General features: G+C 39.8%; 1 protein-coding gene across 2 annotated transcripts in view; it reads right to left on the reverse strand.

Moving 5' to 3' along the window:
• Positions 1–5,165: 5,165 nt before the first annotated feature.
• The window catches only part of LOC118418993 (ubiquitin-like protein 3), a 15,774-nt gene continuing 3,338 nt past the window's right edge, over positions 5,166–17,601 (reverse strand). The window contains exons 2-6 of one of the 2 annotated variants that reach the window (XM_035825183.1): positions 11,519–11,539; positions 10,584–10,692; positions 9,515–9,601; positions 9,093–9,170; positions 5,166–7,464 (exon numbers count right to left, since the gene is read on the reverse strand). In XM_035825183.1, coding sequence (XP_035681076.1) covers positions 7,412–7,464; positions 9,093–9,170; positions 9,515–9,601; positions 10,584–10,692; positions 11,519–11,539 — 348 coding nt within the window. In that variant the 3' untranslated portion in view covers positions 5,166–7,411. The remainder of the gene's footprint in view (positions 7,465–9,092; positions 9,171–9,514; positions 9,602–10,583; positions 10,693–11,518; positions 11,540–17,601) is intronic. The other variant, XM_035825184.1, reaches the window with a different exon arrangement.

Below are 17,601 nucleotides of genomic sequence, written 5' to 3' on the forward strand. Positions count from 1 at the left end.
TGCTTGGATAGTACTTTTAGCCTCCTTCAACCCCTCAGACTTCGAGCGCAGGTATTTATTTCATAGGGGGCCGGTTGGCTGATGTTCTCTATGAATGGCGGGAAAGGTAGTTTGCCGTAGAAGGGAGTTTGCCTGGAAAGGTACTAGTAGTTTGCCGTGGAAGGAATTTCGCCCCGCCTTCCAAATCATCCAAATTGAACACAGAGACCGACTACATTAACAGTCTAGCGACTCTAGCCAGTTGTAAAACTCATCAGCACTGCTAATCCATTATGACAATTCTCCACACCCAAACGTTTACGATCCTTTGTTGAGCTTGGGGTGATATGAGGATAACTTGATGGCCTCAACCACGAGGAATACACCTTGACATTGTTAATGCTGATATGTTTACGACTGTCACTGTATTATCATTATGTGTCAGTAAAGGTCTCTGTTGTGTTTGGCTATCATCGGGTCGATACGTGTTTTGTAAATGAATCATTTCGCCAAATGATGCAACTGTCCGAATGATTTTGAATTTCAAAAAATGGAGATCAGAAAACAAATCAAGCCTTTTAAACCGTTTCCCGCTAGCGCTCCAAATTGGTATGGCGATAATCCTCCTTGGCCAGTGTTTATGTTCGCCGAGTTCATCAAAATGCACTATATCAAAATATTCTGTTGAAACTCCTTGACTGAATCCAATCAAGTAATAATGTCTGTGTCATTATTAATATTTTTTGAGGGGGGAACTCGTGATATGGTTTCAAAGAAACGTTTTCGTACTAAACGCCATAGTACAGATAGATACACATTTAAGAGAAATATGACAGGTTGTCATCTTGTGACGTGCGTCGCATCCTCACCTTCTGTTGCAGTCACGCCCACTAGCGGACCCCGCTGATACGCCATGGAGGGGGGTTGTACCTTCCTTGGACAATGAACACAATGCACGTACAGTACTGCCGCAAGAGTAGACATAATCAAGATGTGAAATCATAAAATCACTCGCCTTTTCGGAACGGGCACTGGAGAACGGGGTATGATATAGGGGATGAATTTCCCCTTTTCAATTTCATGTTTCAGAAAAAGGACATTTCATTCGCTTCTTTGTATTCAAAGTATACTTCTTATGCGTGGTGTTCGTGAGTATTCCTACTTTGTGACTTCGCCCGAATTTTCGAGTTCCATTCTCGAGTTACGTCGTAAAGACGTGTATTTGAGATCAGAGCTGTCTTGTAGCTGCTTATTACAGCGTTTGTAGAAGTGCCATCTATCATGTCTTTCCTATAGCACTTCAATATGAATAATATCAAAGTAACGTGTTAGATCTCAGGAAGGATGTCGCATCCAGAAAAGTGACAAGACAGCGGTCGAAAATCAAATAAAAATTTCCGTCTTTCTGGGATGGGAAAATCGCATGTTCATCCGTGGGTAAAAGTTGTCCCGCATCACGGACCTACAGCTTGATTTGTAAAGTTACCTTCAGCTTATCTATATTAGTTTCCCTTTAACCTGTCCCACTTTGGAGCCATCATGCAGACGTTACCAGCGAAATGTCACCTGTCCTGCAAACCCGTGGACAGCGTCTCGTACCTGTTCTGCCGCCATGCGGGTGGGCGCGAAACTACACACGGCAACATATTGTAGTCGATTCATATTGACGAACGCTGTTGCCAGAGCATCTAGGAAGACTTGGCGTCTGCTCATTTTCCCCAAATAGAGACCCTGCATCTCCTACATGTGAATCAGCCTTATAGCCATGGCCCTTCCTTGGAGCTTACACCACCCAAGTCAGAACACCTGCTCTTATGCTGTGCCTACCGACCACATAACGACAGTAAATTATTCATGACCTTCAGAGAGAACCTAGAAAATGTATCTGGCACAAACTTAGAAGTAACAATAATGGGGGACTTGAACTGTAACCTCCTCCAGGACAAGGATCCTTCCGAAGATCTGACATTTCTCTGTGACCTGCACGACCTCACCAATCTCATAACGGAACCAACACGGGTTACTGAAAACAGCTCTAGTCTGCTAAATGTCATCCTTACATCAAACCTTAGTACGTACTCGAAGAGCGGCGTGTTAAAATGTGGATTGAGTGGCCACCACCTGATCGGGGCATAAAGCAACCCAAACCCCCACACAAATGGGTTTCAGCTAGAATCTTGATGATGAAATGAATGGTGGAAAATAGGGGTGGGTACCGGTACAGAAAATTCAGGTCCAGGTCTGGACCTGATTGATTGTGAATGGGCGATACTCAAAACAACGGTCCGTTTCGCTACAAAGGAATCCGCATGGTGGAGTATCCTATATTCACGTAAATTTTTATTTTATCTTAATTATTTGCAAATCCATGCCCGTGGGCTAATTGGAAGGGTACAGACAGTAAAAAGTAACAAGTATCTATTCTATACAACTATTTGGTAATTCTATACAGCTAATGGTGACATTTGTAAATAAGTCTGTTTGATGATGACTATTAATATATATATGAAGTAGATCGGAATTTTCGTTAACCGAGAGTGGTGTTGGTTCTTAGAGTCTGCAGTCTGTTACTTGACCCAGTATTTATACCAGAAATCCAGTCCCTAAGGTCGGAGATCTGTAGAGGGACCGGGCACAAGATTTGCATAAATCAAGTCGTCGCTGAGTCAGTGGTGTGAGGGAGAGTTCAGTAAGTGCCGAGCTGTAGCAGGTGTAGTTCTGTCCAAGGATTATCCTACATTCTGCACTCTTTCAATTGACTTAGATTCGGCAACAGTTAATCCTGGATGCCACACTTGGCATGCGTATTCCAATACCGATCGCACAAATCCGATATAGACAAGTACAAGGTCACCGGTAGTTAGGCCATACTTGGACAGTGTTCTTAACATGTAAAGTCTTGTTTGCCTTCCTAACAATCGTTCGGCTTGTTTAGACCACTTTAGGTTGCTTTAGAGGATGACACCTAAAATACAGGCACACTCGACGACCTCCAGCTGTGTGGCTACAACTGTGATCACAAGTGGGGATGTTGAGTGCTTCATAAAGCAGAACATGAGGACTTTACATGTCGACGGATTCAAAGTCATGAGGTTATCGTCAGTCCATCGGGCTAAGCCGTCGATGTCATCTTGGATGGTGGGCGCACTGAGCACGTGTCGTGGTTCCAACAACGACAGATCGTCGACATACTTGAAGGTGTCAGATGTTGATTGGTCGGCAGGAACCGCGTCATTCACAAGTACCAAGAAGATCAGTGGACCTAACTTGGTACCTTGTGGTACTCCATTCAGAAACTTCACCTTGGTACTTGACGCGCTGGCGCCGTTCGGAGAGAAACCTGATATCCGCGGAACGACGGACGGGCGCACACCAAGCTCAATCAGTTTGTTGACGGCAGTTTGGTGAGAGGACAGAGTCAAACGCACGTGACAAATCAGTCAGTACAAGTGATGACACATGGAATCGTTTTGTTAGCTGTTTCCAGCAGCTTGTGTGTCAGGATGCATACTGACGCGGGTCTACACTAGGAAGTACGTCCTTGAGACACCAGTTCGTAATGACACCTTCACACACCTTGGCAAAAACTGATGTCACTGAGATGGATCTTAACTCTGACTGACTAGATGGCATTTCCTTCGGGACCGGTATGACATCCGCGTCCCTCCAAGCATCGGGAACAACACCCTGACAAGACCCAAGAATGTTCAGCACAAGGGACAGGCATGCTTCCCTTTGTTTGGATAGTGTTCAGCACCAGGGACAGACATGCTTACATGTGTGGATGGTGTTCAACACCAGGGACAGGGATGTTTCCTTTGTTTGGATAGTGTTCAGCACCAGGGACAGACATGTTTACTTATATGGATGGTGTTCAGCACCAGGGACAGACATGTTTACTTACATGGATGGTTTTCAGCACCAGGGACAGGCATGTTTACCTGTGTGTGGATAGTATTCAGCACCAGGGACAGGCATGCTTACCCATGTGGATAATATTCAGCACCAGGGACAGGCATGTTTACCTCTGTGGGGTGTTCAGCACCAGAGACAGGCATGTTTACCTGTGTGTGGATATTGTTCGGCGCCAGGGACAAGCATGTTTACCTGTGTGTGGATATTGTTCAGCACCAGGGACATGCATGCTTACTTGTGTGTGGATAGTGTTCAGCACCAGGAATGTTTACCCAGGGACAGGGATGTTTCCTTTGTTTGGATAGTGTTCAGCACCAGGGACAGACATGTTTACTTATATGGATGGTGTTCAGCACCAGGGACAGACATGTTTACTTACATGGATGGTTTTCAGCACCAGGGACAGGCATGTTTACCTGTGTGTGGATAGTATTCAGCACCAGGGACAGGCATGCTTACCCATGTGGATAATATTCAGCACCAGGGACAGGCATGTTTACCTCTGTGGGGTGTTCAGCACCAGAGACAGGCATGCTTACTTGTGTGTGGATAGTGTTCAGCACCAGGAATGTTTACCCATGTGTGGATGGTGTTCAGCACCAGGGGCAGGCATACTTACCTGTTTGTGGATGGTGTTCAGCACCAGGGACAGGCATGTTTACCTCTGTGGGGTGTTCAGCACCAGAGACAGGCATGTTTGCTTCTGGGGATAGTATTCAGCACCAGGGGCAGGCATGTTTACTTCTGTGCATAGTGTTCTGCACCAGGGACAGGCATGGTTACCTGTGTGGATAGTGTTCAGCACCAGGGACAGGCATGTTTACCTGTGTGTGGATATTGTTCAGCACCAGGGACATGCATGTTTACCTGTGTGTGGATGGTGTTCAGCACCAGGAATGTTTAACCATGTGTGGATGGTGTTCAGGACCAGGGACAGGTATGTTTACTTCTGTGGATATTGTTCAGCACCAGGGACAGGTATGTTTACCTGTGTGTGGATATTGTTCAGCACCAGGGACAGGTATGTTTACCTGTTCGTGGATATTGTTCAGCACCAGGGACAGGTATGCTCACTTGTGTGTGAATAGTGGTCCGCATGAAGGACAGGTATGTTAGCTATGTGTAGCACCAAGGACAGGCATATTCACTGTGTGAACTGTTCATCACTAGCAATGCTAAACTGTAGCATTCAGTACCAAGGACAGGTGTTAAGCTTGTAGATACAAGTCATGTAGCTCAGCAGTCTTTCATCAAGAAAGAAAACACTGGACTCCGCTTCTCACACTTTATTCTGAGTTACCAGCCTGTTATGATTTTCCAAGTTATCCTTATGTGCAATATGCTAAAGCACATATCATTTGCCCCACATTACCTGAAGGCCTGCACGTTTACAATGGTGCATCGCATACCTTATCATAACTACCCAGTACAATCACCTCACAAGACCATTTGTACACTATTAAAGGGTGATCGTTCATCCTACTAGTAACCTTTATCTCCTTTGGACCAATGTTTAGATTTAGGTAAACAAGTGATTTTCTTTCCTTTCTGTGAATAAGATAACCAATCTGTTAAATCTGTCATCTATAATTGGGTTTGATGGCTTTTCTCTGTATAAATGCTCCCAAGGTCTTCACCCTTTGTCGTAGCGGGAATTACTGTATATGAAATGAAATCATATTTACAATTCCAGAGATACAAATAAAAATCTAAGCTAACAATTACATATTGTGTTACATATATATATTAAGTGAAAGGCTACACACAGCAGTAAACTAGCTTTAGGTCACTTTTGACTGGTAAGCAAATGCAAAAAAATGTTAGACCAAAAACATACCTAGCTCAAAACATATAGAGATAATACATTGTTGCTGAATACATTGTCCTTGTTCACTGATCAAAAATCTATGAAGCTTTTGTTAAGACATATAAGGGGTTTGCATAAGGCTAACCCCACTGCATGTTGTATATCTTCAATCAACATTATTTTTTCCTATCAAAATCTCATGAAATGTACAGAGCTTTTTTTTTTGTTCCTGCTTTGTGCGAAGATAACTGGTTTCTCACATCTCTGAAAATTATCCTATATCTGTGCGGCATATGGTCTAAAGCACGTAGGTGCAGGTCTGTGCATATCACCCATACTTACTGCATGATGCAGCCTGTATGGTTGTCAAGGGATACCTCCCAGGACATGCCCCAAACTGGACTGTACCATTGGTTGCCTGGGTAAGAACAGCCCTGTGACAGCTGACCTCATCTCAACAAGTGGTTACCGTTCCAGTATAGCATACTATTGACGCAACCTAGGACATCTGGTGCTTGTTGCCACGGAAACAATATCTAATTCATGGCTTCAATTTCGGCCACTCAGGCAGCCTTACCTCTCCTTGTTTTTCTTTTTGGTAAAGCTTCTACATAGATACATACATACATACAATTTTCTTTCTGTGGCAACAAAGCATAACCTTGCCACATGCTTGTCTTAGAAGGCTCCCCAGTGGTTAAACGTGTATACCTTTGTTTAATTCATTTACAATGTTAGGTCATGCCATAAAATCGTACCTAAAATAGTGGGTACTATCTCAGATTCCAGCTGAAAAGTCTTCATTTGGGGAAATTTGATACCTATATATCTTTTGTGCTGCTTCAAAGCCACCAAATATCAACCCATTTTGAGACAAACAGGTATCTTCTCAACAATCAAGGCCATTAAAAGTGACATTTTGTACAAATAAAACCATTAAGCTACCTTACTCTTTCATAAGGAGGACTGTGCTCATACCTTTTCCTAGCCTAGCTGACTATTAAGAACCTTAATAGAGGATGCTGCTTACTTAGTAAAAGCATGTCTCCTTGCAATATCTGTGTCAAGGCAATGCTCAAGTCCTTCACACAAAATGTACAATACCTTAAGAAATCTCTGATAAAATATTCCTTCTTCTAAGACTTCAGGGTTCATCTTGACCCCAGGCCCCTTAAAAGGAGGTGTGCTGTTTTGCATAGTATTGTATTGGTAAGTTAGTTTTACTGTTGTGTTTACCAACTAAAAGCAATACATAATCTATGTTTACAGGGTTTCATTTCAAATCATTGTCCAAGGTTAAGCATTCTATAGATGCCACAATTTGGAACTTAGAGTTTTCAGATTATGTCTACCTGTACAAATATTTCTGTGCTCATTTAGGTCAACAATAATCTTTTTTTCTTTGTTTGTTTACTCTTGAGTTTCCTTGTTCAATATATTTTTCAGGTGTACATGTATATAAATATAAGACCATTTAAGGATATTTTGTTGTAACCTTTATAACTTATTCTTTTATGGTATACAATTACCATACAAACATGGGTTGATCATGGTAGTTTTGAAGCAACACAGTTTATAAGAGGTTAAAATGACTAGTGGAAATCTGACAATATTTATACGTTTTTTTTGTGAAAAATGGATCATCCTGTGCCGATGATTCCTCTCTATCTCTCCCCCCATGTCTCCCCCCGTGTCCTCCTCCACAAGCACTCACAACAGGACACAGCAGTTACTCTCCTCTGTCTTGCCACTTTTTCTCTGACCTGCAGGACAGAAGGAAGTAAAGTAAGGTTAGGTCTACAAATACACATCATGAATGACAATGGTCTGTTTGCTACCTTGCTGAAAAAGTTTCCATGTCCATGTTTCCTGAGTTAAACTTACAGGTTTTGGCTTATGGAAAAATCTACAGTACCTTAAATTCTTTGCACTTTTCTGAATTTTGTGTTATGTTCTGACGCACAGATGCTCAATGCAAACAACTGCTGAATCCTGGCACTGAAGCAAGCTCAAAATCAAATCCAGTTGCTTGAGTAACTGCTTTTTGGCAGAACATGCTAATTTACCTACTAGTATTACATTTTGTACCTCAGTAGAAGACATGAACCCTATGGTCTGACATCTAAGGTAGTGATGAAACCTGACAAGCAGTTCACAGCAGACAGGGCTCTGCCTATGCAAGGCTGCACAGACTTTAGCACCATTTTGTCAATTTCAAAATTTAGATTATTTCCTTTTCTTCATCAAAATATGTGGATTTGGGGCTTAGGTTCACCGTTCCCACCTTAAGCATCACCTTGATTTTGTTTTCTTTTGAGAGTCCTGATTAAGAAAAGGTTCCTATCATCAAACAGACCAAATATAGGTACATAGTAGAGGCATGTTGCTCAAGGCCATTTGAAACCATGTGAGACACATCCTTTTGAGACACATCCTCTTTGATGACATTTCACATCGGTCATTTCCTACACGGGTTTCCTAACAAGGCCATTTCCTGTGCACACCTGCGCCCAAGCCACCATGGCCTTTTCACTTTAATCCGATACTTCCGCGAGATACACACCATCATTTGTGTGACTCGAGTATTTACCACATTGTACTTTATCATGCTTAAGTTACAATTCAAGGCTTATTCTGAGGCAGATACTATTTCAACGATATGTTGAGAACTTGTACGATAACATATGTACAGTTTTAAGGTGGCTTACTCCAATCCTAATAATAACTTATTACATTACAATCCAATGTATGAAAGAGTGAAAAATAGATGAAAGGTGCCTTCAGAAATAGACTTACATTTCCATGACTATTGTCAACTGCATGTTGTGGTAGGTAATTAGATAGACATGAAGCTCTGCTAGCTATAAATAGTACCAGCATGAATCCCATGATTTCACCATTATTGCTTCATGTGGGAAGGACAAGAACCAGGGTACTTGTTAAGGGCCAATCATCTGGCATACTGGTAGTGTTACCATGTTGAAGAATATGAGAAAATAACCACATAGCTTTAGCGAACAATTCAATTAAGTTAAATGATACAACAATTTTTCTAACTTGTGAATTTGTTTTGAAGATGCCACGATAAGAAATAAGTTCATCTCCCTGTTGAGAAATCCTCTAGTACACACAAAAGAGTGAACATCTTATTCTTAACCAATAGCAGCTGTGTGTTTATGTCAGATAATTTTAAGGGGTTGCCATTCTCTTCTCTGTGCCAAGATGGTTTCCTCAAATTCTAGACATGTGTCTTGTAAGTCCTGATCTTTTGTAAATCCTGGATCAGGCACTCTCGGGACAATCTTTGAGCACATCTTGAACTTGGCCTTTACCAATGCCAAGACATACTTGCAGATTTCTTGGCCACAACTTCAAGCAACAGAAAACTAACCTTGTGAGTTGGGCTCTGGTAAATTCTCTCTTGCCACCAAATGCATCACTGTTGTCTTTCCTACCGGTAGCTGTAAGGCTGTGGGGGAATATTGCGAACACTATGTCATACATCACATATATGAGAATTTACAACAATCATTTTACATGGCTGTTCTGGGTGGAATTATGTAAACTGAGTATTTCCACTTTACAGCAGAGAACAATGACAGCATGCTTCAGGGCTTACACCTACTGATATACACATAATGATAATGATGAATCTTTACAAGATGAACATATGTTACTTGCTATCCTTAGCTATCCTCCTGCTTATCAGTGATTTGAAGTAGATGGATCACCTTAGCTACTATGGTTACCCCATGAGAAGAATGTAAGACGTGCATAAGTCGGCTGGTGAAACCTTAAGGGATGCAGACATACCTCCAAGTGTGACATTTCCGTGCAGGAATCTGCCCTGATATATTAGACGAAGTATGCTGTGTGTGCTGACTTTCTCATCGTCCCAGTCTGGAGGCAGGAACAACAAACAGTGTAAGCACAAACCATCAAACAATTAAAATGTTTTGAGCTTCCATTCTAGCCAAACAAAGATCAGGGCTCGAAATACACCATGGTGCACCCAATTTTTTCTGTGGGTGTACCGGTGCACCCAAATATTTTCACAGGTTTTAGTATTGTAAAGATATTCCAGTATACTAGTATACACCATATTCTTGGCATATAAGTGTTAAAAACGATAATAAAATTCCTCTCAATTTAAAGTTGAAGTTAACAAAATGTCTCTGGCGCTCCCAATTATGTAGGCTAGATGCACCAGAGCACCTAATTCCAAAGATGAATTTTCAGCCCTGAAGATGCAACAATAAACCCACTCATAGTTTTATCAGGCTGGGAAATTGCTGTATAGTTACATCACACAGCAGCAAGGAGATCATGGTCTGAGAAGGCAGCTGAAGAGTTACTGAAGCATAAGTAGATACAGACCCACTAAACAATGTTATCCTTTACACTGTCCTTCAGACGGAACAAAAGGGGAAGGTCAAAGTTACTGTCCATTAGTACGGACCTGTCTGATAGAACAACTACAGATCAATATTATCTAACGTGATATGGAATTGGCATGTGTCATGCGTCAAGCTAAAATGTCCACCCACATGAATTTTTCATGCCTTAAATGTGGGTCTTGAATTTCAGAGATGACAGTCATCCATACGGTTTCCATGGGTGGGTTCTTATTATTTCAGAAGTTATATACTGGGAAACAGAATTTTCTACTCAAACTTTCAAAGACAGGGCTTGGCATAGTTTGGTTTCTGTAGAGCTTATGCTATAGCTTTTTAAAAACTTTCTCAATAACAAAAGTTCATATATCAATTTTTTAAAGGATTAAACAACAAACCCTCTTAAGAACCCTTAGAAGTTTTGCAGGGCTGAGCAAAGTGTTCATGAGATATGTGTGAAAGAAAGGACAGGTTATGGGTATACTCACCGGTAGGCCAGTTTTCATAAACGTGTTTAGCAATGTCCGCTGCCGAGTCGTTGGGGGAGAACTGGAATTCATGTGTCTTTCCGCTGACCAGGATCAGCCGTAAGTTTACCTGGGGAAAATACAACACAGAAAGATAAATATCCAGTATCACCTGTTTCCAATGGACAGTATATGAAACAATCATCTGTTAGGGTTGTCTTAATTCTAACTTTCAGCTGGCCCTTTCTAAAACAAATGCCAATAATGAATGTAAATATACATATGCCACAAAAAGTCAGTCCAGCAGTTAACAAGGAATCATTGCTTTAGAATTACATCAATGAACACATGTCTTGATTAGCAGGGATGTAAAAAATTAAGCATACAACAGCCTACTGCCAAAATAGAATGTATTTCTACTACACTTAATCTTAGCATTGATGAATGCAACATTGTTATGACTGAATCCAGGAACGTGTATCATCACAAAAACAAGATAGACACATATTAAGATATACATGAAGCTATAACATACCATTAAACTTAGGCATTACAAACACACCTTACACTCATCATTTTCAGCAGATGAACAAATTCAAGCTGTCATCATTAGCTGTTGACAATTAAGCATATCTTACTTCATTATATCTCAACATCTTGCTGAATAACCTACAAACGTAACCTTGTCAAAGTGTGGTGCAAAGTGAATAAGACAATTCTTTAGGTTGTATGTGACTATGTTTCATTGTCTCTCTCCAAACTTCTGTGTTCTACTATCTGAAATCATACCAAAAGTTCTAATCTTGGATAAACACCCTTTACTATCAAAGATTTGACTCTTAACATACATTAAAATTCAATACAGACACTGCAATATACGTGCAACAAGGAAAACAATTGTAAGCACACATGTACACCAATATGCATGTTTGTGCAGATTAACCCTGCAGTTTTACCTGCTGTATTCCTTGTGAGACCTGAGTCAAGAGGGAAGACAGGTGTCAACCAGGTTAGAACAGTCTCAATGATCAATCACAAAGACATGACATCGGTAAGATATGTGCCAATATGTGCCATTTTAACTCACAGACGCATAAAAAAGTTTTACACAAAATTCCAGCCTTGTACTTGTAAAATTTCAGACGTTTTAAAAAGTATTTCTTTATTTAACAAGAAAATAACAAATCCATCCATCCGCTACATGTGCATTTCTGCCATCCTCCAGTATTCATTAAGGTTGCCAGACTGAATAAATTTGTGTTGAAATTAACTGTACAGTACTTTTTCAAGATATCCTAGAAACTGACCCTGTTGCCATGCAATTACGAGTAGTAACATTACCAGTGACGCATGGACCTGATGAGGAATACAAAGTTATAACTGCAATAATTTCCACTTGAAGGTGAAAAAGATTTACAACTTTTCTAATCTAAATATTGTAAAATTCGGAATTCGTAACATTTTGGTGGTTTACTGCTGTATATGGACTCTACAGACAGTTGGTAGATAGGTTCATTGTTGAGTGCTCATTTCCATTACAAATACTCCATGAACGATAATAAAAGCAAAGGTTTCTGCCCTATCTAATACTTAGTAATAGCCTCTCTGAAATCGAGGTGAAAGATGTCATTAACAGAAAACCTGTGAGCCTATTATAATGAAGACCTCATCTGGTCCAAACTGTTGTTCTTGCAACTTTTTAGCCTCTAGAATTCCCACCACAACAATAAAGCCACCTCTGGTGGCTGGGTTCAATTAAGCATCTGATTCTGCTTTGGAGGTGGAATCAATTACAAATGGACCATGTCTAAACACATGGTAGATACAGACTTCACATACATGCAGCCCTTCAGCCCTATCCTAATCTTTGTTTGAAAAGTCGATTACTTTGACTTTTGTTGTTGAATTCATTCTTATAAAAATGTATTTTAAAAATGTATTTCTATCTATTTCATGTCATAGATTTCAGATGTTTGGGATAGATGGGGAGAAATATCTGTATTTCCCAATAAGCAATCTTGCATCCCAGGACAAAGGGACAGGCGATCTGGAGACAGCCTATTAGTACATACAGCAGGTTTTACCTACAATCTGAGTTGACCCCCAAAAAGAGAAATTGGTCAAACATTTCAAAGAAAACTTCAAGCAATATGTAAAATGTTTTATATTATACATGTTTCCATAGATGCAAAGAAAATTTCATTTGAGTGGTTTATTTAAAGCCATGGTTGTAATTGTATTCTCTCGATCCACTCAAGGCTGTTAGTAGTGTTACCCACCACAATATAAGTGTTTCTTAGCAACACACCTCACTGCAACCACATTGGAATTGTTCCTTGACAATGGCAGTCCTTGGCATTTCCAGACTTTCAGTATGAAACAAAGGTCCCGAGTTGAAACAATGAATTCTGAAGATACCGCATCAATTAAGCACTGTTATTCTGCTTCTGTTCAGAATATTTCATGTCTGAAGGATCGAGAAAGGTGTTAATTAATATCTAAAAAAACTTATTACTCCACATATTTGCAACAGTGAAAGAATAAGCTTACACGATAAATGTTTTGCATGTCAGTCAAGTATAACAGGATCTCTTTCATAGTTTTCACAATCTTTTCGCTAGGCAAGAATAAATTTTGGTAGAAACAACAATATACAAGCAGAATTTAACATGATTCACCATTTTCATCGAAGAATATTCAACATCCAATAACACCGCAAGGAAAAAGCAAATGATACAGCCAAACAACAAACTGTACTAGTAGTAGGACCAGACCTGACCTGACCTTTCCCACTGGCAGCACAGACACTGGCAGCACAGATGGTAGCAGTGTTGTGATCAGCCTGGATAATGACACCTGGGGATGTTTACTTCAGGTAATCTGTACTCTCCCCCGGGACTTTAACAGGAAGGACGGGATGTTGGCAAGGAAAACTGAACACCTTCCAGGATAAATGAGCATTCCGCAGATGACACAGATAATTTTGGAAGGCAACACAATAGCTTCTTGACTATATCTGTAGCATTGCACACATTCCATCTCATACATACTGTATATATCCCATATTCATTTAAAACTTCGGATCTACTATACTACCTAGCAAATTTTACATGTCTATCTTACTAATCTTAGACAGCTAGCAATGCATAACTTACAAAGGTACTTTGGTATGTACACATGCATTTCCATTTTTCAATGATTTCCTTTCCATTATCGGTCACATTTTGCTTTGAGAAAAATGGATTTGTGCAAAGAAAGAATACAAAACACACATAATACAGAAATTGAGAAAAGCAAATGACCCATCTGACTATTATGAGATCAATTTCAGCAAAACATAGAGAACACAGTCTTTTATTTACTTCTTCATTTCATATTCAATTCAGACTGGGTAGGCCCATTCAGCTGGGCTGGTGGTGTGTGCCAGACAGGAAGGGAAGCAGTCAGTAAACCACTTATTACTGGACAATCAGATTTTAAAGACAGAAGAAAGAGACTTCCGCCTCCATGATCAAATAAGTCCTTGGCCAGAGAGCTGACCTAGCTACATGTCTACATCTAATGTGGGTAAAGTTGCCAAGATTGGCATTACGGCCAAGCTGAGGTCAGTAATTGGGCAATTCACCAAATATATGAACCTACTTTTTGACAGCAATTCAATACTTTGAGCACATGCTACCCACAGTACATTGACTGCTGTGTGAGCTAGCAATTTGAGTATTTGGATCACTTGGTAGCATTTATTTTGGCAAAATCCTACCAATGAAAAATCATGTTTTGAAATTGACAATATAACAGATAAGAAACCACCTAGAGATATAAAGAATGTCACCATTACATGACTGACTTCACTGTTAAACTGGCATAGCATGTGTAAACAAATACATGTCTGTGCTCTTGAAGGATAGAACCCACCTTTGCAAAAGCACAGTTTAATGTTAAGTCTTGTTCATCACAACATACACAGTACGGTATGGTAAACTTCATGCAGGAGTCACAATCACGACTCAATTAGTCAGCTACATAGGGAGCGAAAATCCTGTTTAGAATTTGCCTAGCAACATCTACTGCACACCAGATACAAATGTGCACTTTGCTGGAGGGGGATTTGGGATCCATGCAGACGATTACACACGCTTGTAAAATGGGCTTCAGACTTGATAGAACAGTTCTTGATGCACAGTCTCTATGGACCCATTAAGTGCTGAGGGCAGATGGGCTAATCTACCAGTAATCCTAATCTGGGAGGCTAATAAGTAATAGGAACCTAAGCACATTCCAGACACTATTGAAACTTGCAGATTAGAACGATTTTCAAAACGGAAACAGAACTGACCAACAAAAAGAACATCTATGTGATAGAGTGAAAAGAATGGCCAAAGCCAATTGTTAGTGCTGGCCTCTTTAATTTACTCTTTCTATTGTTGTCTGGCCACTGGTCACTCAGAACCTGGCTGACTGTGTGTGACCCTTGATCTTACAATTGGAATACGATACAGGATGTATAAGGACGATTTAAAAGACAACCAAACACAACACAAAAGTAAGAAAATTAGTTCTTTACCAATGAAATTCCTTCAGCAACCTGTCAAAACCTTCGTCCTTAATAGGATAGATATTAGAGATTGATTAAAGGATTCTTTTTTGAATCTGCCAATCTACAACTATCATAAGGTGCTAACTCGTATCAAGGTACAGTACTGTATCTAGGGGACTATACATAGTTTTGTACTAGCATGACGGAAAGAACAAGTTTCTTGAGCTAGTGTTGTGATAACATTCTCACATCACACTGTATTGCTGAGATGTTGCAGAGATGTACAAATGTATTAGGTACCTACAGAACAAAGGAGCATTGTGTTTTCAAAGGTATGACATCCACTTCCTTGTGATTACTGTGTTTTATTTAGTAGGATTAGCATTAGGAAAAACAGGTCCATTATACTATAGACTGTAATACTTGGAAGGGGAGATCCTGTGCAGAGAAATGTCCCATATCATAGTTATCTTCTGCAATCTTCCTCAGGATTCACAATACAATAGACACAGTTTGTGCTTTCTACATCAACACTGTGACAAAACCGAACATGTGGAGGTGAGACACAATTAGCCCAAACTACAATTTAGTACAAATAGCAAGACTGAAACTTGGGTTCTTTTCTCCCTTGTAGTACTGTACTCCCACTACACCTTATACAGGCAATGTTTTAGCACATAAAATTTTAATTTATAGACATTATTAGACACCCCGATAACAAACATCTAACTGATATCAAGTTTATGAAAAGGAGCATAGCCAGATATATACAAAACAGTAAATTTTATGGTATTACAAAATAAACTTTTTTCACCAAGCAGTGCAATTGAATTGGCCCCAGTTATAGCCTACATATTAGTCGCAACTAATGATTGTAACATTTCATCAACATTATGTTTCACATCATTTCCTTTATGACCTCCCTAAATGCTTTTAGCTGCAAGACTGGACAATCATCAAGGCGGACAGTAATGCATGTCGCATTACCCATGAATGGAAAAATGTATACTCAAGCAGTGTTTCACAGTAACAATAATTCTACAAGCCATCACTGCTCAAAATCACAACCAAAAAACCCAACTACCATGTTAAAAAAATTCCACTGTTGAACTTTAATAAACCATTATATATATATGCCAGGAAACATTGTGCTATTTGGTATGGACCTTAGACTTTTGTCATCAGCAACTGGCATCTGTTACTGTTCACATTTATTCAATTTTGCTGTAAGGAGAAAATAGAGTGTTTGTGGTGGGAAAATTTAAGATCCAGTAGATAAGTAGACCAAAAATGGTCACAGTGGTTTCAAGTTTGCAAATGATCGCAGAATCCAACAGTGAAAATTTAAAGAATTACAGTATCTGGTTTGGCTCCTCTAGAGGAAAAATTGATGGCCCTTTATCCATGACTTGATGGCCAAAAATAGTGTAAGTTCTTATTACATGGCATACCTTTTTCTTCTAGTGAAGCCATCACTATGAAAACTGTAAATGGAACACCAAAATTTCAAGAAATACAGTATTTGATTTGACACTTCTTGAGGAAAAGTTGAGGGCTCTCTATGGAGCGAAACAGTGAAGGGTCTTATTACAAGGTCTTTTCAGACATAACTTTGTTTGAAAGTTTGAAACAATATGTGAGGGCTTTTCAATCTGAAGGGCTTCTTTAAAGGACCCTTTCGCTTTGAAACGCCAAACTCATTCCCATAATGTTACAGCAGACCTTCAGATCCACTCTATACCCAATCAATTCTACTGGAGTTACATGTACATTTGGTTGGAAATGCCCACATAAATAGTTGTCCTAGTTTTTCCCTATTCTACATTAACTGTAACAGCATGATAATAACTGAGTAAAATTGGGAGGCCATCTCATATGCCTCAGGTACAAGACTTCTGACCTTCTTACATCTGATTAACCATGTGAGGTATTAAATATTTGATTGCCTCATAAAATATTAAGGGTTGAACAGAATAAGCGATACTGGATAAATACAGTACAATGTTGAAAATAACACTTTACCAAATTCCTCTTCCTTTAAAAAGGAACTTCCAAAATCCTTTTTAAAATACAATCGATAGTATTTTATAGCATTGTTTGAGGACAATGGACAGCAATTTTTATTGACAATTGCAAGAACCATTACAATGGGAAGTCATTTTTGTGGTAGACATGTGTATTGCCTCATATCAGCCAGACAAGCTGTTACTTTTACAGCTGCTTTTATTCTTTGGTTTGTGTGACCACAAAATTCACTTCTCTACCAGCATGGCATTCATCTCAGAAACAGTGAGTTGACATTTGCGTAGGTTTTATTGCAAAGGTTGCAATTTCTGCCAGGGCTGACATTTTGCAGCCAAACCTATGAAAAGTTGATGTCAGCATGGTATAGCAAGAGAGGTTCCACTTGTTCAGAACTAAACTCTTTGCTACTGGTGTCTCTCACTGCCTAAAACTCATGAACACCTTTTAAGTAACAGTAATCTGATCTTACCTTACCAT

Source organism: Branchiostoma floridae, chromosome 7 (assembly GCF_000003815.2).
Source record: "Branchiostoma floridae strain S238N-H82 chromosome 7, Bfl_VNyyK, whole genome shotgun sequence".
Lineage (NCBI taxonomy): Eukaryota > Metazoa > Chordata > Leptocardii > Amphioxiformes > Branchiostomatidae > Branchiostoma > Branchiostoma floridae.